At 38.5% G+C, this 25744-nt stretch overlaps 7 protein-coding genes across 8 annotated transcripts in view; 3 read left to right on the plus strand and 4 right to left on the minus strand.

Moving 5' to 3' along the window:
- Positions 1–810: 810 nt before the first annotated feature.
- Positions 811–5031, minus strand: LOC149035856 (uncharacterized). Its single transcript, XM_089191542.1, has 2 exons — positions 3942–5031; positions 811–1932 (listed from the first exon to the last, which is right to left on the minus strand). Exons 1-2 carry the CDS (start codon positions 4981–4983, stop codon positions 1796–1798), a joined length of 1179 nt encoding a protein of 392 aa, XP_089047668.1. The 5' UTR covers positions 4984–5031; the 3' UTR covers positions 811–1795.
- LOC149035857 (uncharacterized) lies at positions 5021–7902 on the minus strand. Its single transcript, XM_089192441.1, has 2 exons — positions 5068–7902; positions 5021–5029 (listed from the first exon to the last, which is right to left on the minus strand). The coding sequence occupies exons 1-2, from the start codon at positions 7900–7902 to the stop codon at positions 5021–5023; spliced, it is 2844 nt and encodes a 947-aa protein (XP_089048567.1).
- LOC149035858 (uncharacterized) lies at positions 7089–10674 on the minus strand. The gene is made up of 2 exons (XM_089191543.1): positions 10389–10674; positions 7089–10290 (listed from the first exon to the last, which is right to left on the minus strand). Exon 2 carries the CDS (start codon positions 10199–10201, stop codon positions 8072–8074), a length of 2130 nt encoding a protein of 709 aa, XP_089047669.1. The 5' UTR covers positions 10202–10290; positions 10389–10674; the 3' UTR covers positions 7089–8071.
- A 5491-nt stretch (positions 10675–16165) lies between these two features.
- On the plus strand, positions 16166–18810 carry LOC113664146 (uncharacterized). Its single transcript, XM_089191545.1, has 4 exons — positions 16166–16292; positions 16550–16605; positions 16765–16786; positions 17110–18810. Exons 2-4 carry the CDS (start codon positions 16552–16554, stop codon positions 17364–17366), a joined length of 333 nt encoding a protein of 110 aa, XP_089047671.1. The 5' UTR covers positions 16166–16292; positions 16550–16551; the 3' UTR covers positions 17367–18810.
- LOC149035859 (uncharacterized) lies at positions 17318–18678 on the plus strand. Its single transcript, XM_089191544.1, has one exon. The coding sequence runs from the start codon at positions 17874–17876 to the stop codon at positions 18525–18527; it is 654 nt and encodes a 217-aa protein (XP_089047670.1). The 5' UTR covers positions 17318–17873; the 3' UTR covers positions 18528–18678.
- A 118-nt stretch (positions 18811–18928) lies between the features above and the next one.
- Positions 18929–20539, plus strand: LOC149035860 (uncharacterized protein KIAA1958-like). The gene has a single exon (XM_089191988.1). The coding sequence runs from the start codon at positions 19090–19092 to the stop codon at positions 20347–20349; it is 1260 nt and encodes a 419-aa protein (XP_089048114.1). The 5' UTR covers positions 18929–19089; the 3' UTR covers positions 20350–20539.
- A 1294-nt stretch (positions 20540–21833) lies between these two features.
- The window catches only part of LOC113664396 (protein mono-ADP-ribosyltransferase PARP14), a 30831-nt gene continuing 26920 nt past the window's right edge, over positions 21834–25744 (minus strand). For both annotated transcript variants that reach the window (XM_089191546.1, XM_089191547.1), the window contains 3 exons: positions 23934–25545; positions 23464–23784; positions 21834–22816 (listed from right to left, as the gene is read on the minus strand). In XM_089191546.1, coding sequence (XP_089047672.1) covers positions 22533–22816; positions 23464–23784; positions 23934–25545 — 2217 coding nt within the window. In that variant the 3' untranslated portion in view covers positions 21834–22532. The remainder of the gene's footprint in view (positions 22817–23463; positions 23785–23933; positions 25546–25744) is intronic.

Genomic DNA, 25744 nt, shown 5'->3' on the forward strand with positions numbered 1-25744 from the left:
TTGTACTACCCCCTAAAGTTATCAAAATAACTGCGCAAAACACGGATTCTGATTGGTTTATAGATCCTCTAACAAAAGAGGAAGTTTGGAGACAACATTCTGCTTAGTAGCGGAGATAGGGGGGAAAGGTTCGCTCGTGCAAGTCTCCCACGCGGCACGGGCGGTTCAGGTCTGAAAACAGTGGAGCAAATTTAAGCACTTATGGGGTAATATTAACCCAAAGAGGCCTATTTTAAGGAAACTTGAAATCCTAGGGTTTGTCATCAGAATGCATTCGGAGGTTGAAAAATATTTTGGCTGATTACTTTGGTGTGTAACGTGACTGTGGCAGAGGTGAAGTAAGTAACTTTTCAGAGGTGGAGTCAGGTCACTCTGTGTCACCAGATGGTGATGTCGACCTCCACACCTCTTGTAGGTTGTTTGCCCAAAAAAGACTTTTTAAGGGGGGGGGGGGGGGTCATGGGCACCGCAGAACCCTCTAGCTACACCCTTGCTTGTAGAGCACATAACCTGGGTGGGGTACTCCAAAGTAAAAAGGTTGGATATTTGAATTCAACTCTTAAATGAGACCAATCTGGCTGTAGCTTAAACTTTATTTGACTCAAAAGAAATATCACTTAAACATGGGTTACAATTACAGCATTTCTCCTTATATTTTAATTTTTTGTGTGCAACCCCAAAAGGTACTGATGACTAAAATTAGAGGCACCCTAAGTGAGATTTGCACCCTTGATAAGTGAAAAAACATCCCCGATCTTTTCACGAGAGAGTCCCCTCCAACAGGGTGTGGAAAAGCAATGAGAAAGTGAGTTAAGAGTAGTGAATGTTTTTGATAATTTATTATTCAGGAACTTCCGATCAGCCAAGGACTTGTGGCTCCTTAGTGAAAATTTCAAACTGTTCTAAAGGACATCCAAATATTTCCTAAAAGATTAATGCACCTTTAGGAGCTTGTGAGATTTGCACTGTGAAGGAGGGTTGATTGTAAAATTACACAGTATAGATTATAATCAGCTGCAAGTGACTCACCCAGATTTGAGTGTAATCAAGGAAATGGTGCAGATAAATATGAGATGTATATTTCTACTTGGTTTTTTGAAAATATGTCTGCCAGTAAAACTGGTTATTTACCAATGGCAACTCAAGCCATTATGCATTAAATTAGTTTACAAGGAATTACTATATTTACTATGAAGGAGGGTCAAACTATGAAATCAGGCGAACTCAAGCTAACTGAAAGTATCAAATGTTCTCCTCAAATCTTTGATTATCCAGCAGTCTGGCAGTAAATTGATTGCATTTATGGTGGTTTTACATCAACTGGTTTGTTGTGGTAATTATGACTACGATAAGATAAAACTGGCACTTACCAGTATCAGTGCTTCATACAAAGCCTTAACAAGCCAGTTTATTTTACAAATAATTCTGAGGAAGGAAATCACAGGGTCCAAATAGTTGAAAGTGTGCAGTTTACAATTCAACTATTGTACAAAACGTTATTGTTACTAGTTGAAATAGTCATGATAGAAGTTCATGGTGCTAGTATGAATATAACCAATGAATGGATGGAAGCTGCTGAATACATTACTCGATGTTAAGTTCTCAAGACCACATTGTTGTTTTCAGTGAAGTAGACAGAAAAAGTTCCAACAAATATAATACATGTACTTCTTTCTTTATAATTTGTGTTATTAACTGCATGAACTCCAGTGATGCTGTGCTTGCATTTTTCACACTGTTCATTTATTTGTAGCTTCAGATACAGTAACTGGTGCTAAATCCAGAATGAATGTAGTCAGCTGCAGTGCTGTACATCTCTGTCAATTACCACGTGCAAGTAACTACATGACTGTATATCATTCCAATTCTTATAGTGTATTAGTAGTTTCCATAGTCCAGTTGCCAATGTATATGATATAAGCTCAGAATGATCTGCAATTTTACAAGAAGATATAACTAGTGTTAACAACAATTGTTTTAGTAAAGCTGTTGGCCCACCCACACCCCACCCTCTTATCAAACATTATAATCAAAGAAGTTACCCACCTCTGTATCAGGTTGATCACTCTGTTTTGGAGGGGGATGTCAGACACGTACCAAGTGTGTTTTTCTTATATAAACTAAGCAATGTTTCTTTGTATCTTGTAGCTAGAAAATTGGACACTATGCATACAGCAGCCCATGTATAATGAGATTTAAAGTCATTTTCTGATATAAAAACTTGGTTTCAAATTGAAGAAAATCTTATTTAATAAAGAGAATATTTAATTGTTCTCATACAGGTAGAAAAAATCAAAGATGTGATGAAAAACCAAAAACAAACAATGGTGGCTATGACTAAGATTGATCATTGTGAACAACAAACTCTAAAAAAAAAATAGGTCAAATGTATTTTTCAGGACATACTTTCAATAATGTTTCTCTTTTAAGCCACTTGTGAACAGTTAGTAAGGAAATAAAGATAGGCTTATGATCACTGTAGTATGACTCTAAGGTACCTGCAGATTGAATAAGCTGTGATACATTTGTATAAATGTGATCTATCTGTGTACGGTAGTCAGTAGTGTACTGCTCAATCAACTGTGTGTATCCTCTGTCTGTTATCAGATATTTTTTGAGAGCCTTTTGTTCTGCAGACCCCTCCATTAGATTAACATTGAAATCTCCCATCAGTATAGTGGGAATTGTGGGGACTGTTAACACTGAGTTATGCAGATGAGTAAGAGCATCAAGAAAATGTGAAATTGGTACCTTAGCTTTGGAGCGGTAGATACCAATAACATGAAAATTTGGAATTGGTTGGCTTAGAACCATAATGGTAATTTCAACATTATTAATGTTGAATCTGTATGGTAAGTGAGTGCAGTTCAAATCATTCTTAATGTACACAGCTGTTCCGTAACAAGTTCTGATACTGGAGTGATTGAAGTCATTTCTGTAAAGTGTAAATCCCCTGAGCTGATACACATCATCTCTATCTAACAAGCAAAGTTTTGTTTCAACAAAAATGTTGATATCAGCCTTTTGAATATTGTAATCACTTCGGACATCATCTATGTGGAGGTGGAGAGATCTGACATTTTGAAATAAGATTGTTTTTGTTTTGGGTGAATCTGTATTCTGTAATACTGCTAATGGCAGAAGACTTGCTTCTGTTCTAAGTCTCCTCATTTCATCTTTAACTTTCTCACTAACCTTGATTTTGTTTTCATTCAAATTGAGAACATGTAGTGCAGAACTGTTTCTTACTCGGCTTAAACCAACATAATGCATATGCTCCCTTGTGGATGCTGGAAAGTCAACAACTGCTTCATCTAATGAGTCACCTTGACAGCGATGAATAGTCTTAGCAGCAGCAGGTCTAAGTGGAAATTGCCGTCGAAGAACTTGCACTTGACTTTTTTTATTAATCCGGAATTGTCTTGTTACTTCTAAAACTGGTGTCCAGTTTTTATTTATGCTTCTCTTGTATAAATGTGCATATTCTCTGCGCAGCTTTTTGCCTATTTCAAGATGTGGAAATGATACCCAAATAATACTTGGCCTGGTGGAATTTTCTACTCTGTAGTCTATGTTCTCTATCATACACTCTGCACCATTAGTGAGTCCATCAGTCACATCAATATTAGTTGTCAAGTCATATTTTGCCATAGTTGCCACAGACACAAGTGAATACAAACCCATTGTCTTTGTAGGATCCTCTGGGATTTTGTTTTTCATTTGTTGTTTCAGATCATCATTAATATCCCCAACTACAATGTCCACAGCCTTTATCTGAGCTTTATCAGTTTTAGAGATAGTATACAGGGCGTTGTTGTGAGCATCTACGGATGCATTTGTAGTAAATAAATGTGTCATGTTCATAGGGTAATTATCTTCATGAGGCCTGACTTTCAGAAGTCTCTGTTCTAAAATGGCTACATCATCTTCAGAATGTTTACCTTCTCTCAAGCGATTGAGTAGCTCAGCAAATTCTCTGTCATCCTTTTGTCTCATTATTTCTGTCAGTTCAAAGAGGGTGAAATTCTCTGTCCAAATGTTACTTGCTAAAGCACTGTAGCCTATCACAGAATTTTCAAAGATCCACTTATCAAAAACTGGTTTTAGCTGGAAAAGATCTCCAACAGTTATTAAACTAATACCACCAAATAGCTCTTTTGTTCCCATTATTTGTTGCAGTCTTGCATTCAAAAAGTTAAACATGCCACTTCCTACCATAGATATCTCATCAATAAAAACTGTCTTAAGTTTCTTCAGTCGTGCTCTAATGGTATTTAGTCTGTTGCTGTCCAGTGTACAATACTCAAAACCTCTATTGGCAGGTATCTTAAAAGCAGAATGTAATGTATTGCCTTTAATGTTAAAAGCTGCTTTACCAGTAGGAGCTACTTTTACAACTTTAACATCATCTGGATTTTCCCCTGCAATGCTATTTAGATATCTTATTAATGCTTCATACAATGCATTGGTGACTGTACTTTTGCCAACTCCAGCACCTCCACTTAAGAACAATCTAAGAGGGTCATCCCTAGTTTTTACAGAATGTAACACATGATAAAAAAATTGTCTCTGTTTTTCATTCAAAGAGCGGACAAGTGCATAATAATTATTGTCTGACATCCGCTTTACGACAAGTTCCTCCTCATCATCACATCTAGGGAAGATTCCAATATCATCAAGTAAATCATACTGGTTATGCTCCTTGTTTTTTCCAGGATCAAAGCAACCAAATAATTCACTACACTTCTCTTTGACAGTACAGTCCTGCTTATTGATATGCTCTGCATTTGGAGCAACAGTGTCAAAGTTGTCATATTCAGCATTATTCATATCTTCCATTGCTTTATCTAGTATTTCTGAATGGTATTCATACTGAAGCCTATTGCTGAGAACTTTATCCTTAACCTGTTCAAATCGTTCTTGGTAAGTTTGACATTCTTTCATTAAGTCAGTGGTTTCATTTCGCCATGGTGTATAAAGCATAAGCTGTTCTCGAAAATGATTTTCTGGATCCTTATCTTTATTGTACCTCACAGATCGTATGATTTTAGGCTTCTTTCGTTTTACTAGTTTCATTCCTCCTTTAAGTTTGTATTCACGTGGCTCACATTGACATTCATTGACGTTAATATTGATAGGGTCATCATCAGTATTGTCATCAAAGCTTGTTTCTGGTAAGAAGTCATCAAGACCTGTGACTGATGACCCATTTTCACTCCGATTAGCATGTTCATCTTTAACACAGTTATACCATGCAACAAAGTTAGCTAAACACAACTTTTCTAGCTGTTTTGGTCTCCTTTGATAACGCTTAATTATGTTGTCAGATTCTATGTCAGGTGAACTGTCTGGCAATTCCTTAAGCTTATCCAGTTTCTTTAACAAAAATGTCCTGTCATCTGGAGGTGATGAACTAATAAACTGAAAAGCACGGGAAGATCTTCTCATGGGCATTTGTAAAACAAGATAAACAGCTTCTTGGGCACTGATTTCAACTGCATTTAGAAATTTGTTTCCAATGTGCCTCACTCTATTTGTAATATCTTTATTACCTGATTGGGCTTCTTCAGATGCCTTCTCTAGAAGCCTGCTCATACCTCTCTGTCCTTTTGTAATGTAAGAAAGTATGTATGTAGCACATGCATAAGGATCTAGTACATATTGAATGTCCATGTTTGCTTGCCAGGCATTGAGTAAAACACTGTTATAATTGTTTATCCTTATTTCAGATGGTGCCCTTTTCAAACATAATGTTGCCCTCTTTAGGGTGTGTCTTATAGCTAAGATGTAACTTTCTTCAGTTAATTGTAAGTTGTTAAGAAAATCTTCGAATGTGATCGCTTCACCACATTTCATGTTGTCAAGGACTTCTTTTATTTTTTCAGCATTTTCTTTTATATTTTTCTGGTTTTTTTCATCATAGCAGGAATTCTCAAGAGGTGTTAAAATTATTGTCCTTGGCATTGGTGGCAATGGAAAATTAAACCTGCATATGTTATGCCCTGCCTTCTTACATGTTTTGGCATGCCTGTGCAATTGTAAGTTTACAAGATCTTCCATTTCACTTGAACTGTCTGGTTTATAGCAAGTGATATACTTGTCCACAAAGTTCACAATTTCCTCATCAGAACTTTTTTCATATTGTGGGGCTTCCTTTACCCAAAATAAACCATGAATATGTGGGCTTCCTCTTTGTTGAAATTCAACTCTGTAAAAATAATCAGCTATTTCTCCTATTGGCATTACATTGCTCTTTAAAACATCGTAAATAAATAACTGCACCATGTGGTCAAAGTTCCTTGCACAAGTGACAGGATCTTTTTGAATAAGATCTGATTTTTGTTCCCAAGTCATTTGTTTAGTTTCATCATCAGTGTACTCTTTTTTCTCAACAATTCTACCTAAAGTTTTGAGAAGATGAGACCACCTTGTTTCAGCAGCTGAAAAAGAGCAAAACCATGTTGGGTTGCCTAGTTGACGAATCATAGCAAACAAGTCTTTTTTACATTTTTCATAATAAGGAGGTGACCCTCTAAGATTTTTTAAAACTCTGAAACCTTCATCAAGATGTATAAGCTTATTAAGATAATCCTCTGACTTCAATTCACCAGCAGTGTACTTTTTCCCTTTTGTCTTACATTTTCGGAGAGAAATACAAGCACTATCTTGAATTTGTTTGATTTGCAGTTTTTTTAACTTATAGAAAATGTTTGGTACAGACATTGCAACTCTTCTATCCTGGCATCTTAGCTCCCACTTGCAAATTGTACTGTATGATACAGGGACCTTTCTTTCATTGTTGGCAGGTCTCTGTTTTCCACAGAATATTGTGGGAAATGATAAATACTCAGAATCTTTGTCCATAAATATTCCTAATGGTCTATTCCCTTCTCCTGGAGCAAAAGAAATTATTCTGTCTACATTTTCTACTACATCTGGTTCCTGTAATAGTGTATCTGTAACTCCTGATGGGCGTTCATCAACTTCACACCAGTCAACACTATCTTCTTTCTCACAGCCTGGATTTTCATCATCTGCATTGGAAATGCTCTTTTGATAATCTTGTCTTTTATCCTCCAAAACAACTTTATCTGTTTGTGTATGTAACTCATTATTACTCGAAGTGTCAGAGTTTTCAACAAATTCACTCCAGTCTTCATGGGCACTAGACTGCAAACTTATGTTATCTAACCAAGCATTTTGTACTTCTATACCTTCTCTCTTGAATAAATCACTTGTGTCTACAAGATATTTTGCTGCATCTAATACTTTCTTAGGTCTAACATTCTGAAACTGGTAATGATGCTTATAGATCAGACGCCTTTTAAGTTTTATTGGAATGGTTTGTGATTCATTGATGGGCCTTGGCAGACAGTGAACAGTTAAATTTACATCACTTGGTACATTGACAATGTTTCCATGAATTGACAACTGGCCACCTCTTGGTAGCTCACGAATTTGCATAAATGGAATACGAGGTGATATAAGCCGTTCTTCTAATGGTGTTAAATTTAACAGGTCAGGTTTTTTAGGGAAACTCATTTTATTGGCTTTAGAGAGGCTGGGAAGCTTGCCTTTCGTGAGATTTGAGTCACAATTTCTGCAAATCCATTCAGTATTTTCTACACTTCTTACCCCAGTAACACAAGACTCAACAAGATCTTGTGAACATGCCTTGTACCTGTTAGCATTACACTTCACTACTGAAGACTTGTACCACAACTGGTCGCAACAGGTACATATGTATTCTGGACCACATTTAATTTTTTCATGAAACAAATTTATTAAAGAAATAACACTGCTTTCATTCTTCCCTGTTTGTAACAACTGATCATTATTAGTTGATACATGTGATGACTTTTGGGCATTTTCAAATTGATTTTCATTGGCTGGTATAGCCATATTTGAATAATTTGATAGTTTGAATTTAGTAGTTCTCCTGACTTTAGCATTTCTGTTTACTTGCTCACTGTGTTCTGGGTTATCTGCTTTCTGTTTCCTAAAACTCTGTTTATCAACTTCTTTTCTGTGTTCTGGGTTATCTGCTTTCCGTTTCCTAAAACCCTGTTTATCAACTTTTTTTTCTATGTTCTGGATTTTTTGCCTTCCGTTTCCTAAAACTCTGTTTATCAACTTCTTTTCTATGTTCTGGGTTATCTGCTTTCCGTTTCCTAAAACTCTGTTTATCAACTTCTTTTCTATGTTCTGGATTTTTTGCCTTCCGTTTCCTAAAACTCTGTTTATCAACTTCTTTTCTATGTTCTGGATTTTTTGCTTTCCGTTTCCTAAAACTCTCTGTATCAACTTCTTTTCTATGTTCTGGATTTTTTGCTTTCCATTTCCTAAAACTCTGTTTATCAACTTCTTTTCTATGTTCTGGATTCTTTTCTTTACGTTTTCTGAACGACTTTCTGTCAATTTCTCTGACCTGTTCTGAATTCTCACCTTTTTGTCTTCTTGATGACTTTTTTGCAATTTCCTTTATGTGATCTGGGTTCTCTGCTTTCCGTTTCCTTTTAGACCTTTTGTCAATTTCTCTTACATGTTCTGGGTTGGTCATTTTCCTTTCTGTGACAGTTTGGTTCTTTTTCTCCCTAATTGTTTCAGTATTGTTGTACCTTTGCACAGAATGTTGATTCTCTCTTTTTCTAAAATCTGCATTAGCTCTTCTCTTTCTCATGTATTCTTTCATGTAACTTTGATCAGCTCTGCGCTTTTCATGTTTATCAATTTTTTTTTTTTCAACTATACTTTGATCACACGTTTTATTGTTCGGAACCCGACAGTTTCTCTTTTCTACTGTAGAAACATAGTGAGTTTCACTTATGTGTCCAATGTAAATGTCTGTGTATTCCCCTGTCACATTCACTGCTTGAACAACAGTAACAGGAGCAAAAGTTTCAATTGATTCGGCAATATGAATTGACAGATTTAGACAATTGGCCACTGCTTGAATTATAATTGCATCAGCCCATGTTCCCTGACATGACATAATGCTCAAATAGTCTTGCCAAGAATGATCAGTGTTACTCTCTATGAATTGTTCAGGGTTCTGCAGTAAATACTGGACCCCAAGGCTACGTATATGAGAATGGTTATTAGGATTGCCATAAAGCTGATGTGAAACAGCTCGAAAAAAGCAGTCACCACCTCCCCCAACATCAACTGCAGTTCTATTTAATTCAGACAACCTAGTTTCCAATAATGAAACTGAATTAGCCATTGAGGAACGATATGCTGCTAAATTACAAGTATTGGTTGCACTGCATTGATTTGATGGCCCTGGATTCTCTTCAACATCGCCACTCAGAGAGATGACTCTGTGAGATACACAGTAAGTTTCGAATGGAATGTGTTTTAATTTCTTTAACGTTCTGCCGTTAACACGCATGCAAAATAAGGGCAACTTTTTATGCTTTAATGTTCTCAGTCGCACAACAGATAGGTACACATTTTGGCTGAGAGAGAACTTTTTTGAGGGTAATACAAATTTAGATCTGACTGACCGTTCACTGAAATAACTACGATTATGCTCAGACAGCAAAAGTTTTAGTTTAGATGAACTCGGAATGCTTTTTTTAAGGTATGATTTAGCTGCATTTCGAAAAACTTTGGTTTTTCTGAACAGTTTGATGACTCTCCTATATGGAATTCTGGAGGGTTCTCTTTCACGTTTCCCTCTATAATGCAACCTTCGTGTACATGTACAAACGTCAACCGTGGTCCTTGACATTCTGCTTTTCATAATTTCATGACTTAGTGAATCAAGATATTCAACTGAATTATCAGTTGGCATTTTCAGCAGAGTTTCCTGGTCGTTAAATTTGGTTTTATCTTTGGCATGCTGGTCAGTTACCACTAAAGTGTTGCATTCACATGTCTGGTTGGCAGATCTGGAGATTTGTTCAAATTTGGCATTTACCTGCTCATATTTGGCTTTTATTTGCTCGTACTTGGCTTTGATTTGCTTGTACTTTGCTTTAATTTGTTTGTATTTGGCTTTCTCGCTTTCCATAGTTATGGCGTTACCCCAGCGAGCGGGGACATCGACGTACTGAAAACACGCCTGGTACTTGTCATCGCCTTCAGAGTAACCCTGGCTAGACGACGGTTTTACTGATTTTGCTGTCCCTGGATACACCGGGGACTGATTACAAACATCTTCACTCATGAAGGCGCCCACTGCGTAGTAGCCCTCCATAATTTATAAAATGGCGAACGCAAACATTCTACCCAACCTGTCAGGTGACTTTACGAGCACTTCCCGAGGACAGCCGAAGTACGGGCGATCTATTAATTCCAATTTTTTTTTAGAAAAAAATAAACCATGATCGAGGATATCCATGAAAAACCTTTTATCGTTTAACCTACAAACTGTAAGTGCTTACCTGAACAATAGCACGAAGGCTTTTCCTCACAACAATGAACGACTCCAGTCCAGAAGCATTCACTAAGCCATTCGTGGGCTCAAACTTTATGAATTACTTTCCAACATCGATACAGCTCCAGGAATAGCAAACACAGCCTTCACCAACTCACTTAACGAGCAGTTGGCCGCGATCGACACTTCAATATCGGATTCTCGGCGAGCAGCTCGACTCGATTATTTAGAGCCCGCGGTGGAAGTAACCGAAATGTCAGCGTTTTATATGCAACACTTTTTAATACATAAAGTATCCCTCGGTTATTGGGGCATGCCGTTGATAGTCTAGCGGTAATGCCGCCGTCTCACAATCTTTTCCTTGTGAATGTAGGTGGATCAAATCCTTAGCTTGACAGTTATTTTTTCGTTTTGCTTAACTTCCTTTCTTTGTTTTCTTTGTTTTCTTTTTCGGACAATTATCATTTTCCTGCACGTATACATTGAAAAATAGAAGCATTGACACCATAAATGAAATATACGCCGCGAAAGACAAAAGTGTATTCGGAGATTAGGCAAACTTTAATTCACGGATGAAAAATGTACAGTTTTAAACTCTTTTAAGATTATCATTGGCTTCTTTTTCACCCCACCACTATTCTTAGCAACAAAGGTCCCTATTTCGTTTGTTTGTTACTCGCCCAAAACTATCAAATGCACTCAAAAGCCTAAAATCGAAAAAAAGTTTACAGGAATCGACCAATCGAGCGAGCGAGCGAGCGAGCGAGCGGGCGAGCGAATGCCATTCCCCACATCGTACCTATAACTCGCTCTTGCGCATGCGCGCAATTCACGAGTTAAAAATTACTTTGACATTTTAGCCTATATTAGCACTGCATTAGACTAATAACCCCTTCATAAACCTGGTCATGGTCTTTTCTGGAGCATTGTGCCTTACTTCAAGAGCAAAGAGATTGGGTCGCATTTCCAGCCCTGTATTGTAAAGATTTTGAAGGAAGAATTAACTGGACAAGTGAGCTGGGCAGCAGTAAGAGTAACTTTGCGTTAAAGTTTATTCTCAGTCTAGTTTTATAGCTTTGTGGAGAGTATTCCTGCCTTACAGTTGTCATGTTCCTTTTTGCCCCACACTTATGTAAAACATCAGCATGATGTATGCTTTCATAGATAAGAAATCAAACCCAAGTTTAACTTGCTCTAGTTAACCAAGTTTGGGCTAATCACACCTTCAGAATCTGGCTACGGTCTCTACTAAATGTAAATTAAAATGTATATAAAAATTCCTTGATTTAAGAGCATAGCAATTATGCAATATTATTTTTATGGCAGTTAGTTTCATCTTCATCATCATCATTATTGTTATTTGTTATGATATATAATAGCTGTAAATTAGAAATAATGGTGATTTGCATTGACAGAATACTGAATTAAAGTCCTCTATCAGACGTATAGTTTAAAGTATATTTCTTGTACAGCTACACTATACTTTTAGTACAACTACGTTGCGGGTCATATCAAGGTCACCTACTGGCCCACATGCTGTATTCCTATGTGGTCAACTTACGAAGATTTACAACTTTTGATATGACCACCTTTCATAGTGATTGATGAAAACTCCAATTAACCTTTTTGGCTTGTATGTTTGTAACCATTTTCAGATCAAGTGATAATACTCTAGAGAACTCTTTCTTTCAAAATAATCTTATACATGTGTATATATATAATTTCAAAAGATGAAGCTAAAGATATGTTCACAGTATGGTCTTCATCCTACAATTTGCGTGGAAATCATATCCTGGCCCTTCCCAACCCAAAAACAACGACTTACGGTCTGCACTCTTTTTCATACTTAGCTAGCAAAATATGGAACTCTCTCCCAAACACTTACAAAACATTAAATTCTCAAGAATTCAAGCAGGAGATCCTCCGATATGAAGCTTTTCCACAATAGATCAACAAGTTATATTTCCCTTTGCATGCATAATGTTGTATATAGTTTATAAATAATATTGGAATTGTAATATAGCATATTTTATTTTATTTTAGCTTATTTTCTCGAAGATATTAGCTCTACAGCTACACTGTGAATTTCGAGCATAAATAAAATATGTGTATGTATTTGTATGTATGGGTGTATGTATGTATTATGGGTGTATGTATGTATGTAAAGCTGAGAATTCCCACTAGACCTGGAATGGGTAACCACTCAAGACACACAAGCGAAAGAGGTCTATTGCTCTCTAGTCATGTTTGAGGAAAAAATTGTATAAACTGTTGCCTTAGAGTCATGATAAACCTAAAGGCAGCCTCAAGTGATGATTTCTTCAGGATACATTTCACATAAATTTGAATGGCTGAGTATTTTTCCTTTTACGTCTCTGTAATTCAGATTCTTTCTGGTCATCATTAGAGTGATGTTTATTTTCAATTCTTGTCAATAGCTCAATAACTCCATCATGCAACCTTTTACTGTGTCTACAAATAACACGAGTAAGGAGTAATGTGTCTCAAGAGAATATTGCTGATAGAAGTTATTTATTTCTCATTGTGATTTGCCAATTGTAGTGATCATCACAATCCCATAATCTATTTCGTGAGCGGAATCAAGGGATCCCAACTCTCTACTAGGCTGCCTGCACCTTCCAAAATTAAAAATTGGAGTTGATCGTGGGTCTAACAAATCTCATATCTACCTAAACCAGCCAAGCTAACTAAGGTTAATGATGACGAGACCGAGAAATGAAACGGATACATACCTCTTTGATTTACAAGTCTGGTATCTCACATCTGCTTTGTAATTGTCAGTTCTGTTTTTATGTCAGTATTATGTAATACAAATCTTGATTTAGTAGCTTTCTAAGGGATTGAGACGTAGATGCGCATCCAAGTGGATAACAATTCAAACTTGAGACAAATAGCTTGTACTTCACGTTGCAAACAGAACTTTCCTTTGCTTGTCTCTCCGTTCGTCCATTTCGCCAAACACACACTAACCTGGCGTATCGTGGCTTAGTGGTGAGGAGCATCGCGTGACGATTCAGACAACGAGCGCGTTTGTGACTTTTTATGTCTATATAATCGCCAAAATGCCAAAACTAAATTATTAAGAACCATTTCCACCATCGGCGGAAAAAAATCAAAACGCAAACGGAAATCAGAACAAAAGAGGCTGAGTCACTTTAGATACAGTACTGCTATGTTGTGAAATGATTCAAATTATCCTGACACAACATAACCTCGATTTTGCCTTTTTCCAGTTTTCAAATTTTGCTGATCTCCCGAAAAGAATCAATTTCTCTCATGCTTTTCCGTAACGTATAAGACAAAAACAAAAAGGGAAATCTCAGAGAGATGTTAATCTTCTACCGCTATCGTGAATATAATGTGAAATGACCCTAAATATAATTTTCCGTTAAATGCGATTTGTCTGAGACATACTGCTCCGCGACTTCAGAAACTAGAGCGATTTGAACTCATTTTCAGAGAGATTTTCTCTTCTCAATTTTTCCTAAGGGGCTATTTTATTGCATGCTTGCTCCTTTTGAAGGGTCCGAAACGAATGACTAAAATTACCATGTTACTTGACGACTTCAGAGACAACGTTAACGACGGCGAAAGTTCTCGAAGTGGGAGAAATGGAGCGGTGTCGTTTTGGGTATCATTTCACAGGGTAGCGGCAAGAGGTCCACATCCATCTGAAAATGTCTCCCATCGTTCTTCTCTCTGAAGTAGTGGAGTGGTACGACACAAATTTTATCTTACAGAAAATTATAATTTGCCGCAGTCATTTCTTAGTAGTGTAGCAGCAAGAGTTTAAGTAATATCTCTTTCAAAACGGCTCTCGTTGTTCTTGTCGATCTAACGGAAAAATTTCCATTAGATACTATTTAAAATTAGCAAGCATGCGGGTCACGAAATGGCGTCCAGTCTTTAAAGAACGTAAGGTCTAATATAACACTTAGACCGGAAACTAATAGGGACCTGAAAATAGATTACAGCTTGCACGCTTTTAGAGTTCAATTTAAAACAGCCAATCAGATCGAAACTTGGCAGCAACATTACTTCGAGAATGCATATTTAAACCACACGTTGGCAATAACACTTAAACGAAACGGAAGCGAAATGACAGCTACGATGAAACGGATAGATGCTGCAACCATGAAATGGAAACGTTATCCATCAAGTTGACCCCATGTCACTGAGGCCCAAAAAATCTTGCAAAAACAATGAACGTACCCTTAAGAATATACAGAATCAATTGGTCTAATCATCAAATATAATTGCCAAAAAGATAGGGGGAAGCGCTAAAAAAAGCAACCTTTAACCGTTAACCACTTATAATGGCACCCACTATTAAGTGCCAAACCCCACGTAAATCACTCATGAGACTTATTACGAAGTAACTGAAATCAAGCTGAATGTCAATCATGTAGGATGTTCCAATTCTGTGAAAAAACATCTTAAAGTTTCCTCAATTACTAAGCTGGACATCTTGGCTCACGCTTTTCCTTAGGACTTTTGGCTAAATTTCCCGAACCTAACGGCCTTATCAGAAAGCTAGCTCTTATAAACACAAATTAAATGAATCAAACTGTCTGTTGCTTGTGCAAGAGTGGTAGAGACAATTATTACTTGTTAATTGTTTACGGGATCTCTAAAACTGAACACCAGCTACGATAACTGCAACTTCTGCGAACTCGAAATATTTATAAATTACTCGCTGTTGTTCTAGAAAACAATTAGTTCAATAACGTTGCATTTATTAGCTTTGACTAGTCGAGAATACGAGAGTGTGAATGACAACGCTAATACAAGCTCATTTTGAGGAAAAAAAAACAATCTAAGCCAAGGAATTATCTCGCGGTTTGTTTTAATTCGATTCACTTATTTAATACACGAAACTGTCTGATATCAACCCAACGCTCGGGAAAGTCGTTGTCAACCAATGCAAACACTTTATTTGCATGTGATATTAATCCGTGCACAATTTTACCATATTCTCACGCCCGCTGTGTTTTCGTTTCTTGCTGCTTTCTTCTGTTAAACGTAAAAGCTCCCTAAATTCTAAGAAGGGCTTTGAAATATATTCTTGTTTAAATTAACATGCACACTAATAGAAGGTGGACAAATGGAATAAGATATTAAATGACAGACATTTTCCTGTTAAATCATTATCTATGTGCCTTTTAAATTATCAAGAAAAAAAAACACCCAAGTTGTCTATGTTGGCCTAAGTAATCTGTAAAAATAAAGACATTAAAAGCAACGTTAATTTTGATTCAGTTTGAAACAAATATTTATCTATATTAACGGTTAAAATTGAGGAACGCATTTGCTGATTTTCACGAACCCTCACTAGTTTCAGACTTTGTGGACTGAGGATGACTAAGTTTGCGCGTGAATTAACATGAGTATCTCATAGATCTTCTTTACACCTACCTTATCCATATAACAACACGTAGATGGTGAATTCTTAAAGTAAATGCAATTTGGACGTCGCTAAATTAGTTTTTCTCTCCAAAGTTCTACGTGACGGCCATAAGGTTTATTTTGAATTGTGGTTTGGGAAAATTCTATCCGCAGCCAATCAGCTTGAGCAAAATATAATTATCGTCTAGTTGATTATACAACAAGTCTAACAAGAAGTCAACAATTTATAGATGTTTAGACACCTGAGTTAATAACATTAGTTTTAGACCAGAAACGTCATATTTCAAGTCCCCTATTGCAACAGAACACTATCCTTTGCTTTTCCAGTTGTACCAAGCTGACAGGCTGCAATTAAGATTTACGAAAGAGGATCAGTATCATGAAGAGGTAACTCAGTTGCTCAATAACCTCAGCTGCTTTTTCAAGCTTTTGGAGAACGACGTAGGACCCTTATTACGCCGACTAAACTTGTTATTTCCTCTGGGTTAGTACAATCTCTCAAAAGAAGACAACTTGAATATTGTTCATTTAACACATCCATTTCGAGTAAACTCTCAAAAATCATATTTTTCTCCCGTGAATCTGTTTACGGAATACAACGCAATCACAGTCTCAATCATTTAGTAAACTGCGTTAATTCTTTTGAAAGGTAATTTTCATTTTGGTTAAGACACCTTACTCAATCTAAGTTTATAAAATTTGTATAAGTTGATTATTAAAGGTTACCTTTATTCTTTTTAGACATGAGGTTTGTGTTTGCGCTTGGTATTCTGATCTTTCTTTCCCCCGATGGAAAGGTAAGTTCATTTGTTTTCCAAGAGCCGTATTGCACTGTAATTAGTTATCGTCCCTACGCGTATCAAATACACTTGCACAGAGTCAAGTGCAGCTTGAGGTATTGTTTAAGTCTTCGGCATAGATTTACTAAAAAAATGTTATTTTGGTTTCACATCCAGGTTGAGGACGAGTCGTCGAAAGGTAAGATTTCAATTTTTATTTCAAGATACATTTCAATTTCACGTATTTCCTATTTTTGACTCACTTCTTTGCCTGGAAATTCTATGGGCCACAAATTTTGTCCACCCAGTCGGTTTTGAATATGCACCCCCATATTGATCCCAAAAATTACGTTGTTCAAGACTGCTTCTCACTAGGAGGTAGGGAGCGCAATATACTGACATAAAATGTAATAAATGCAAAATAACTTAAAAGCTGTTCTGTTTAGCTATTAGTCTTTTTCACTTTAGCTTTCAGTCTTTTTTTTAATATCTGTTTTAACATTTTGAATATTTCTCTGTTAGAATGTAAGCCATGTTCCTTACAATGGCAACTGGCCTACCACCACGATGGAAATGGAAATGGGATTTCAGGATCGAAATTTTCGCTGATTTCTGCGATTTTATCGGGGGCTCGAATCCGAGTGGTGATTGATAAGTACAGCACAGAAGCCGATAATGTGCATGTCCTCGGCCATCACGTGTTTGCTCAACTGCTACAGCACGTTAGCAAAGCCTCTTGGAACAACGGTTTCAAGATAATGCCTACTGGTGGTGGGTGATCATGTCCACCAACGGGAATATGGAAATGACGAGGTATAACGTTGGCTCAAACATACATCGTGGAACCAGCAGTAAAAAAGTGAGCATCTGGTGGTATGTGCAGACATCTACATTCGTTCCCACGCCATCATTCTCCCACTTGGCCGATGGCAGCTCAGTGCAGGGTAACCTGAGTCACCTGGTAAAAAGCGCCAAGAGTGGCTATGAAATTCGATGTGTGACTGCTAAGAAGTATGCCTTTCCGCTTCAAAATGTCGCGATTAATAGCCAGGGTGTCAGCTTCGTCTCAGGGCAAAATGTCGACTCCATAAGCATCAAAACGAATGGTAATTTGATACAATTTCAGAGTAACGTGTACTGGTGGTTTATTGTAGTAACAACACGTGGATTGCGCGACATGTCACGTTTGTCAATGGTTTGTAGACGAATGCTGGAAGGAAGTCTTCACCCACGATAGCAAAGGTGCATCCCTCTCAGGATCGCGCCAGGCTCTAACATCGGCTCTCATGGCTGGTCATCGTGTCCGTTTCCAGATACCAGAATGGAATTACTACACAGCAGAAGCTGACAATCTGTCCTTACGAAATTCTCATGTGACAGCCCAGGCACTTAAACACGTAAGCAGGAAAGGACTGACTGGGTTCCAAGATGACGCATACTGGTACTGGCTAATGGTTTCCACCACTGGAACCGTCCGTGCCACCAGATACAACGTTGGAGAACATAAGCATCGCGGAGATTCTACGTACAAGCTGGCTGTGAAGTGGTTCGTTGACACCAGGTCTTGGAAACACGTCTTGTCAAACGGTCCAACTGGTGACATCCTTGGCGGAGACCGAAGTGATCTCGTGCAGGCAGTCAGAGATGGAACAGCTGTACGCTGCGTGCAAGGAAATGAATGTCGGGGTTACGTGTACAATGCTCAAAACCTAGCTGTGTCCCCAGATGGAAACCACGTGGCTGCTCAAGCTCTCAATCACGTCAGCATGCGGTCAGCACCCGATCCAGACGAAGTTATGATAAGCCCTAACGCTTACTGGTGGTTTACAATTGTGTCTACAACTGGCTGGAGGGAGATGTCTCGCTGGACAGTTGGTGAGCATGTGGATCGCGGACATACCTCCGACAAAATTGGCCATAAGTGGTTTGTCAACCATTGAGTTAAATAAAAAACGTCCTCATGTGCGAAACGTTGAACTGGCAAACGAACTGTATCGTGCGTTTAGAGTAGTTGCAGTAAGGTACCAAAAATATCGAGCTGATTGATTCTAGTTCCTGCCTCTCTTTTGAGCCAACTTTAAAGAGATGTTGCGATTGCTCGATTACTTTTGATTGTAGCTAGCTTAGGCTTTACATCTTGTGCCTCTCTGTCGACTAACGTCTGTACTGGAGTGACACAATGAGTAGTTGATGAATAAAATGTGAATCCACTAGAGAACCAAACTGACTGATTAAGCATACTAACACTGAGCTGAGTGTTGAGTTTAACCTCGATTTACTTGATTAAATAGTCCGAGAGTTAGCAAAGATCCTGTGTATCGTTGACAGGTCAACGCATAAGCACCTTTATTATATACTCAACAAAATATCGCGTTTCTGATTGGTCAATGATGAATGCATAAATAGGTTATAGAGTGCAATAGAGGTTATAGAGTGCAATACGGAGAAGTTGCCATGGAAACACCGGGGTAGCGCCAAATTTGAACACCAAATTATAAAAAAATGGCTGACAGCCGGTTTGCTTTGTCAAACCAAAACATCGTTGAGCAACTTAAAGAAAATGCGAAAAACAAAAACACGTTGAAAGCTACACAGACCTGGTTAAATGTCTGGCAAACATGGGCGACTCAACGAAAAGTAAACCCAAAAATGGAAGAATACGAGCACAAACAACTCGATAAAATGTTGCAAATCTTCTACACAGAAATACGCACAAAAGACGGGTGTGAGTACGAACCTGAGAGTTTAAAATCCATGCTGGCAGCCCTCGACCGCTATTTAAAAGAGCATGACTACAAGTACTCTATTATACGAGACCGAGAGTTTCACCAGTCGAAGTTGGTACTCGAAGGAAAAGTGAAGTGTCTCCGTCAACAAGGAAAAGGCAAGAGACCCAACGCCGCGAACGCACTGACAGCCGAAGAAGAAAAAATGCTATGGAGTGAACAAAGTCTCGGCGACTGCAGTCCAAGAGTTCTTTCCCAGACGATGTGGTGGATCTTGACTCAACATTTTGGCCTGAGGGGAAGACAGGAACACCATTCAATGGAAGTCGAGGACTTCAGTTTTTGTGTGGACGACAGCGGCACAGAGTACGTCACATTTAAAGAAAATCCTACAAAGACGAGGCAGGGAGGACTGAACACAAAACATCGTAGTGTTCTGCCAAAAATGTTCGCTACTGGCGGTCAGAGATGTCCTGTTGAGTTACTGAAGCAGTACCTTAGTAGGCGTCCTCAAGAGCTGCGCGACAAAGGTCCTTTTTACCTTGCCATAATCGAAAATCCCAAAACAAATGTTTGGTACAAGAAGCAGCGGCTCGGCGTAAACAGCATCGACAATATGATGAAGAGCGTCGTCAAGAACACAGCTCTGGAAACAAGCGAGAAGAAATTGACTAACCACACTGCAAGGAAGACAGTTGTGAAGAAACTCAGAGCAGCAAGCGTCGAGAGGCAGTCGATAATCCAGGTGACCGGCCACGCAAATGAAAAGTCTCTTAACGACTACGATGAAGGTAGCGAGAAGGAACAGCGACAGCTTTCAAACATTATCAGCAATGCTCCACAGTCAGCAGCCTCCAGCAGTTTTCCTGGTCTACCAATGTGGTCTTCTCCTGCAACGGCTTCAACGTGTGAACAGGTGAAAACAAGCGGCCATGCTTTCACTGTGAACAACTTTCACAACTGTCAAGTCACATTTAACGTGATTCAGGGGCAATGCAGTTCACCAAAGTCTACAAGTCAGAATGTTATTCCCTGAGGCCGATTGAGATCAAACATTTGAAAACAGTTTAGCGGGCTTAAGTACTCTGGCCGCTTTTAATAACGGAAATTTAGCTTTTGAGTTCGGCTTGTAATATTTTCTGAGAAACTTTCAAGAACTTCACGCTTGATTTACCTGTCTCAACATTACATTTTTGATTGGTTTAAATAAAACATGTGAGCATTTTGGAACCCATTGAAGTGTTTTTTGTAGTACGTAAGGCGTGCAGAGTAGTGCGATGGAGTAATTTTGTCGAGAATATAATAAATAAAAAATCGTATGAACCTGCTCGTGCATTTCGTGATTTATGGTCACTCGTGATGTTTTGAAAGTTCTCAAATTGCACTCGCCTACGGCTCGTGCAATTTAGAGAACTTTCAAAACATCACTCGTGCCCATAAATCACGAAATGCACTCGCGTTCATACGATTTCCTATACTTATTTGAATTGCGTGCTAAAATCCCTACATTTGATTATGGCCTTGACTTTATCATCAAACACAAAGAACTCAATTTAATGTTGGCGGTTTAGATTGGCTATAGCTTTGCCAGCCCGGTTTTTCCCGGACCGCTCTTGCCCTTTTAGTCATTCTTCCTCAGACCTTAGCTGAACTGGAAGACATGCGATAACAAACCTGACCTAAAGAGGCTTCCACGTATTTAAGCATTAAAAATTGAATTAAACGCGTTATCCCCTGACTCCCCTACTAAGTTTGCTCTTGTCCCCAATTTCATGTTATTGTTCTCTGTTCAAATATCTGGGACATGGGTGTGGTACAAAGGCCAAAATTTTTGCCTGAGTACAAAAAACAATTCAAAACGGCGTCCGCCGTCGGGCTGTGGGCTAAAATGATCTGGTTGGGTTTCTTTCTTTTCGGCTCCATTCTTGATAAAAGTAAACCCTTCAAGACCGCATAAACGAAAATTAAATGTGCGGAAGAATACCTGATTGAAAAGAAGAGGAAGTCAAAGTCTTAAAATCGACGATGACAACGCTCTAATTGGAAAGATTCCGTCGGACCGCATGCTAAAATCATCGAGGTTTTTCGATCAAAATACACCTTTGTCAGACCTCACAAACAAAGAGCAGATGTACTGGAAATGAACGGGCCTCAGAGTCTTAAAATCAATGAGGACAACTTACGGATATATTTTGTTGCGTTGCGTAAGCGATCTTTAGTAACGTCTTTACTTGATTTTGCGCACCCGTTTGGCTACCGCTTGGCCATATTTTATACATAATTGGCGGCTGATTTACCATGTTTTGTGGTTTTGCAGATTTCCTTGGATTTGACCTTTCTTTTTCTTACGCCTTTACGCAGTTTGGTTTTCCTGCTATCGAAGTTCACATTGCTTTCCATGAAAAGAGCCAATATGGAAAATGAAAAAGTAATTGTGCTTCCTTGCAAAAAATGTTTACTTCATGGTTAAAAAAGAACACAAAGCGCGAAGGCATGCTCGTGAAAAAATTGTCAGAAGAGTTTTGGTAATAAACTTTATTTGACGTACATGACTTTACACTTGGCACGAGTGTTCACTGACAACTGCACGTGAAAGTGCCTAAAAAAAAAATTAACTGTTTGCTATGAACCACCATTAATTGTAAGATACCCCCAATGTTATCTTTTAATTGCTTACTAGTGTGTTCTCAGAATCGGTTTGGTTGGCTACAGAAGAATCAAACGTTATAACAGCCCAGTACTAGTCCTTCTACGCTCTCTGCTTGGTCAAGTAGGGACCCCAGTTCCAGATTTTAAGTCACTTAAAGACAACCTTGATGCAGCGACAGAGAATGCCTTAGAACTAAATGACTGTCGAAAATATCGAAAACCAAATCCCTAAAAACGTAAAATCCGCAAACTGCAATGAACATTAAAACCGAAAAACCGAAGTTTTTGAACACAAAAACCGGAAAAACCGATTTTAAAAATAGCTTAAACTGCAAAACCGAAAATCCCAACGCTCCCCTCCTTAAAACATGACTCTATCGGTCAGCACCTAAAACAGCTGTTTGTTCGTAGTATCCACTAAGTTTGAGCTAAATCGGGGTTCGAACTTTATAAACCTTCTACCTGGCTCACCCCTGGACGCACTCTCAAAATTAAGACAAACAGATCACTACCCCCGAATGAAAAGGTACAATACTGGTTATTCAAAAGGTTCTTAACGACTTTGCTCTCTCATTTAAAAGTAATAAGATAATCTGGATAACACTGGTTATCGTAGAACACAACGAATATGGTTGGATCTGTGCGGTTATCCACAACAGTGTCATAAACATCGGTGGCGTCACTTCCCTTGGGAGGCGGAGTTATCATTCCCTGCCTTCCTTTCGTGTATTCACCGGCAAGGACACGTGCAAGATACATGCAACGGTGCCCTGTCGCATCAGGTGGTGAATACTTATTTTGTGTGGAATAGGATGCATCTCGAGCAAAGTAAACACCATTTCCATACACAGTTGCTAAAAATTATGAAACAAACAAGTTAACAACAACGACCACCTTCTTGCAGGCACTTAATTTCTACACTTTTTCTTTCTGGTAACATGGAAACATTCCATGCAATTTCAAAGCTTATGAAAGAATACTTAGGTTTGCAAGCGGTGTCCAGAACAATAATTTTTCACAGCTTCTTTTAACTTTCAAAGTCGAGTAATCATGAAAATCAATGATGGGAGGAGGCCCAAAGGCCAAAATAGACCCGTTTCCAAATAAAAATTGGCCTCCTAAATTGATTCTCAAAATGAGTTTGTCATAAGCATATTCCAATTATTTATTGCATTTTAGGAAACTGAGAAAATCAAATGATGATAATTTTTTTGTGGAAGGGATAACTATCATCAGTACCCAAAAAGAAACACTCCTCTAAACACTTATATTTTAGGAGACCGAAAGGTTTCTTTTGAACCTGTATGTAAAACAATATGATGTATTTAAAAAAATGACCTTGGATTTCTAGGGTAGCCAGAATATAGCTATTTCATTGTTGCAAAGCTGAGTTGATATTGTTGATGATGTTGCACTGTAACGTTTCCAGACCCTCCAAAGTATACCATGTAAACATTAATGTAAGTATACAACTTTCAATGACAATGAACTTAATAATTACCATTTTTGCCACAGTAGCTTCTGTTGAAACCGAATTTGTTGATGGAGGGGCAGCTGTCTCCAGCTGTTCCATGGAAGAGTAGTTTTTCATTGCTGCCATTCTTAAGTTCCATTTGTTCCCTTCTGACGACATATGCGCGGTACAGGGAAGGATTTTGCACCCTTTCTATCTTGATAATGGTAACGGGGGACGTCTTGCCCAATTTGTCTGCTACCTTTTTGTACTCGCTCGCGTTAGGGTCTAATAGTACTAGGTGTACCTCTTTCTCTTTTCCAGAGTCATCCTTTGGCTGCACATCCCACTCTAAGGGTAATGGAACACCTGATTGAAAAGATTTAATTTGACTTGAGATTCATTCTTGTCAGCACAATTCAATGTGCAAATGGAATAACTTACAAAACTGCTTTGTCATTAGTTTAAACACCATAAATCTAAAATACGTATTATTTTTCAGTTTAGCTGCACTGTACCTTTCCCAATCTCTTTCCGAACAACGACTCTCACTTCTCCACTGTCAAGGCAGGTTTCCTTCATGTCCTTGAAAACAATCTCGCATTTTTCTTCATCTATTAATAAAATAACAGAGTCTTTGCCCTCACCAAAGGCTTCTTCAATCTGCAAATTAATGCTGGGCTCATAAGGCTCTGGGGTTTCATCATCATCGCTGTCATAGAAGAACCATTGTACGTTTTTAGAAAGGAGCTCACCAACACCTCTTGCATGCTCTTCCTCGATCTTCTGGTTAAGTACTTCGTAAATTGTGGTGGCTACATCGAGAACGTCTTCTGTATCACCTCTTACAGATATGCGGCCTATGGTCTGCTCGATGTTAACAATGACGTCGTATTTAGCTTCCAATTTCTTTACTTGTTGTATTTGCCCCTTTGAAAGATTACATATTGCTTCACGCTCAATTACTTTCAGTGTGCAGTGATCAGCCGCATCCTTTTCTATTGTCTTGATGACTGTGTCAATGTCTTGCTTGGTGCTTGCAAAAATTTCTATGTAGCTGAAAGGCTTTGCTTTTCCGCGAAACGTGCGCATTGATGGCATAGAATGTGAAGATGCTGAGCCACTTTGTCCTAATCCAATCCATCCAGCAAGCTTTGAGAGCAAACCTGTTCCACTTTTTGCTGAGGACAAGCTCGCTTCCATTGCAGTCTGGAACACACTTAACATTTGGGGCTGATAGATCACAATACGAACAAGAGCAATGGATACAGGTTCCTCGCGAGCAAACTTGAAAATAGCAGCCATAATCCCCTCTGCAGCCTCTTTGGCATCTTTGTTAATGTTCCCTGTTCCAACAGCTGGGAATGAAATCGAGGTCAATCCATCCGAGTCTGCCTTTCGCAAACACTCCAAAATGCAGTTACTTATGGAACGCATGCTCGAAATCCGATCTGGAACCATGTGGTAAATTTTTCTTACTTGTAGATTTCCGGCTCTAGAAGCCACCACGGTGTCTGGCTTCTGGGACCCCATAGCTGAGCATTCTGCTTGAATAGTCGATCCTCCAGCAGCTAGGATAGCCTTTCCCACACCACCTCCCAGTGCGACATCGAGCTCGTTGTTCGACAAGGTCGCGATTGCATCAGTTACTTCTTTCGTGATGTTACCAGTCTCAGCTTGAACGAATATATTGCCAATCGTTATTTCAGGTTGCAAGGGATCTAATAATATAGGCTCTTCGTCCGAGATAACATCTACACCATCAGGGGTATCTTTTTCTGATCTTTTGTCGCTACCACCGCGCAGTCCCCGACGTTTCTTCTTTCCATCTTTCGGAGCTGCTGTTGCTGCTGCTGGTTGCAGTGGAGGTGGACCCACACTTCTTTTTTGCAGTTCGGTTTGGAAGGCTTGCACTGATTGCAAATCCTTATCATAAACAACCAAATGGACTTCCTTCAAAGGGCTGCTTGGATTTTTCTTACTGAAGGATAAAACTTCATCAAAGGAAGCTTCAGCCACGCAATCACGGGGAAAGTTGAGGTTCCCAGTCCCAATTGCGGGGATGGAAATGGTCGAGAGACTCTTTTTTTGTGCTTCTTCGAGACATTTCTGTATGATACCCCGCAGTACCTGTAAATAAGATGTTTAAGGCCCGTTGTATATGTACCTTACAGATAATCATAAAGATGGCAAATTTTCTAAATTTCACATTATTTTGCAGCTGAAATAGCGCATGAAATCATGAAAGAATTCGAAGGCGTTCCGTAACACAATTCCTGTTATTTCTTCGTTCAACTATATTTATCTTGGCCTCTTTTTTTAAGATAAT

This window comes from Pocillopora damicornis, chromosome 13 (assembly GCF_964200805.1).
Source record: "Pocillopora damicornis chromosome 13, jaPocDami1.2, whole genome shotgun sequence".
In the NCBI taxonomy this organism is placed as follows: Eukaryota; Metazoa; Cnidaria; class Anthozoa; order Scleractinia; family Pocilloporidae; genus Pocillopora; species Pocillopora damicornis.

Coding starts and splice junctions, on each gene's coding strand:
- LOC149035859 (XM_089191544.1), top strand. CDS start 17,874: ATGGCTGGTCATCGTGTCCGTTTCCAGATACCAGAATGGAATTACTAC.
- LOC149035856 (XM_089191542.1), bottom strand. CDS start 4,983: ATGCTTTATACACCATGGCGAAATGAAACCACTGACTTAATGAAAGAA. Junction 1,933..3,941: donor ACTCAATCGCTTGAGAGAAG/GTAAACATTCTG, acceptor GTAAAATTGCAG/ATCATTCTGAGCTTATATCA.
- LOC149035857 (XM_089192441.1), bottom strand. CDS start 7,902: ATGGCTATACCAGCCAATGAAAATCAATTTGAAAATGCCCAAAAGTCA.
- LOC149035860 (XM_089191988.1), top strand. CDS start 19,090: ATGGCTGACAGCCGGTTTGCTTTGTCAAACCAAAACATCGTTGAGCAA.
- LOC149035858 (XM_089191543.1), bottom strand. CDS start 10,201: ATGGAGGGCTACTACGCAGTGGGCGCCTTCATGAGTGAAGATGTTTGT.
- LOC113664146 (XM_089191545.1), top strand. CDS start 16,552: ATGAGGTTTGTGTTTGCGCTTGGTATTCTGATCTTTCTTTCCCCCGAT. Junction 16,606..16,764: donor TTCTTTCCCCCGATGGAAAG/GTAAGTTCATTT, acceptor TTTCACATCCAG/GTTGAGGACGAGTCGTCGAA. Junction 16,787..17,109: donor TGAGGACGAGTCGTCGAAAG/GTAAGATTTCAA, acceptor TTTCTCTGTTAG/AATGTAAGCCATGTTCCTTA.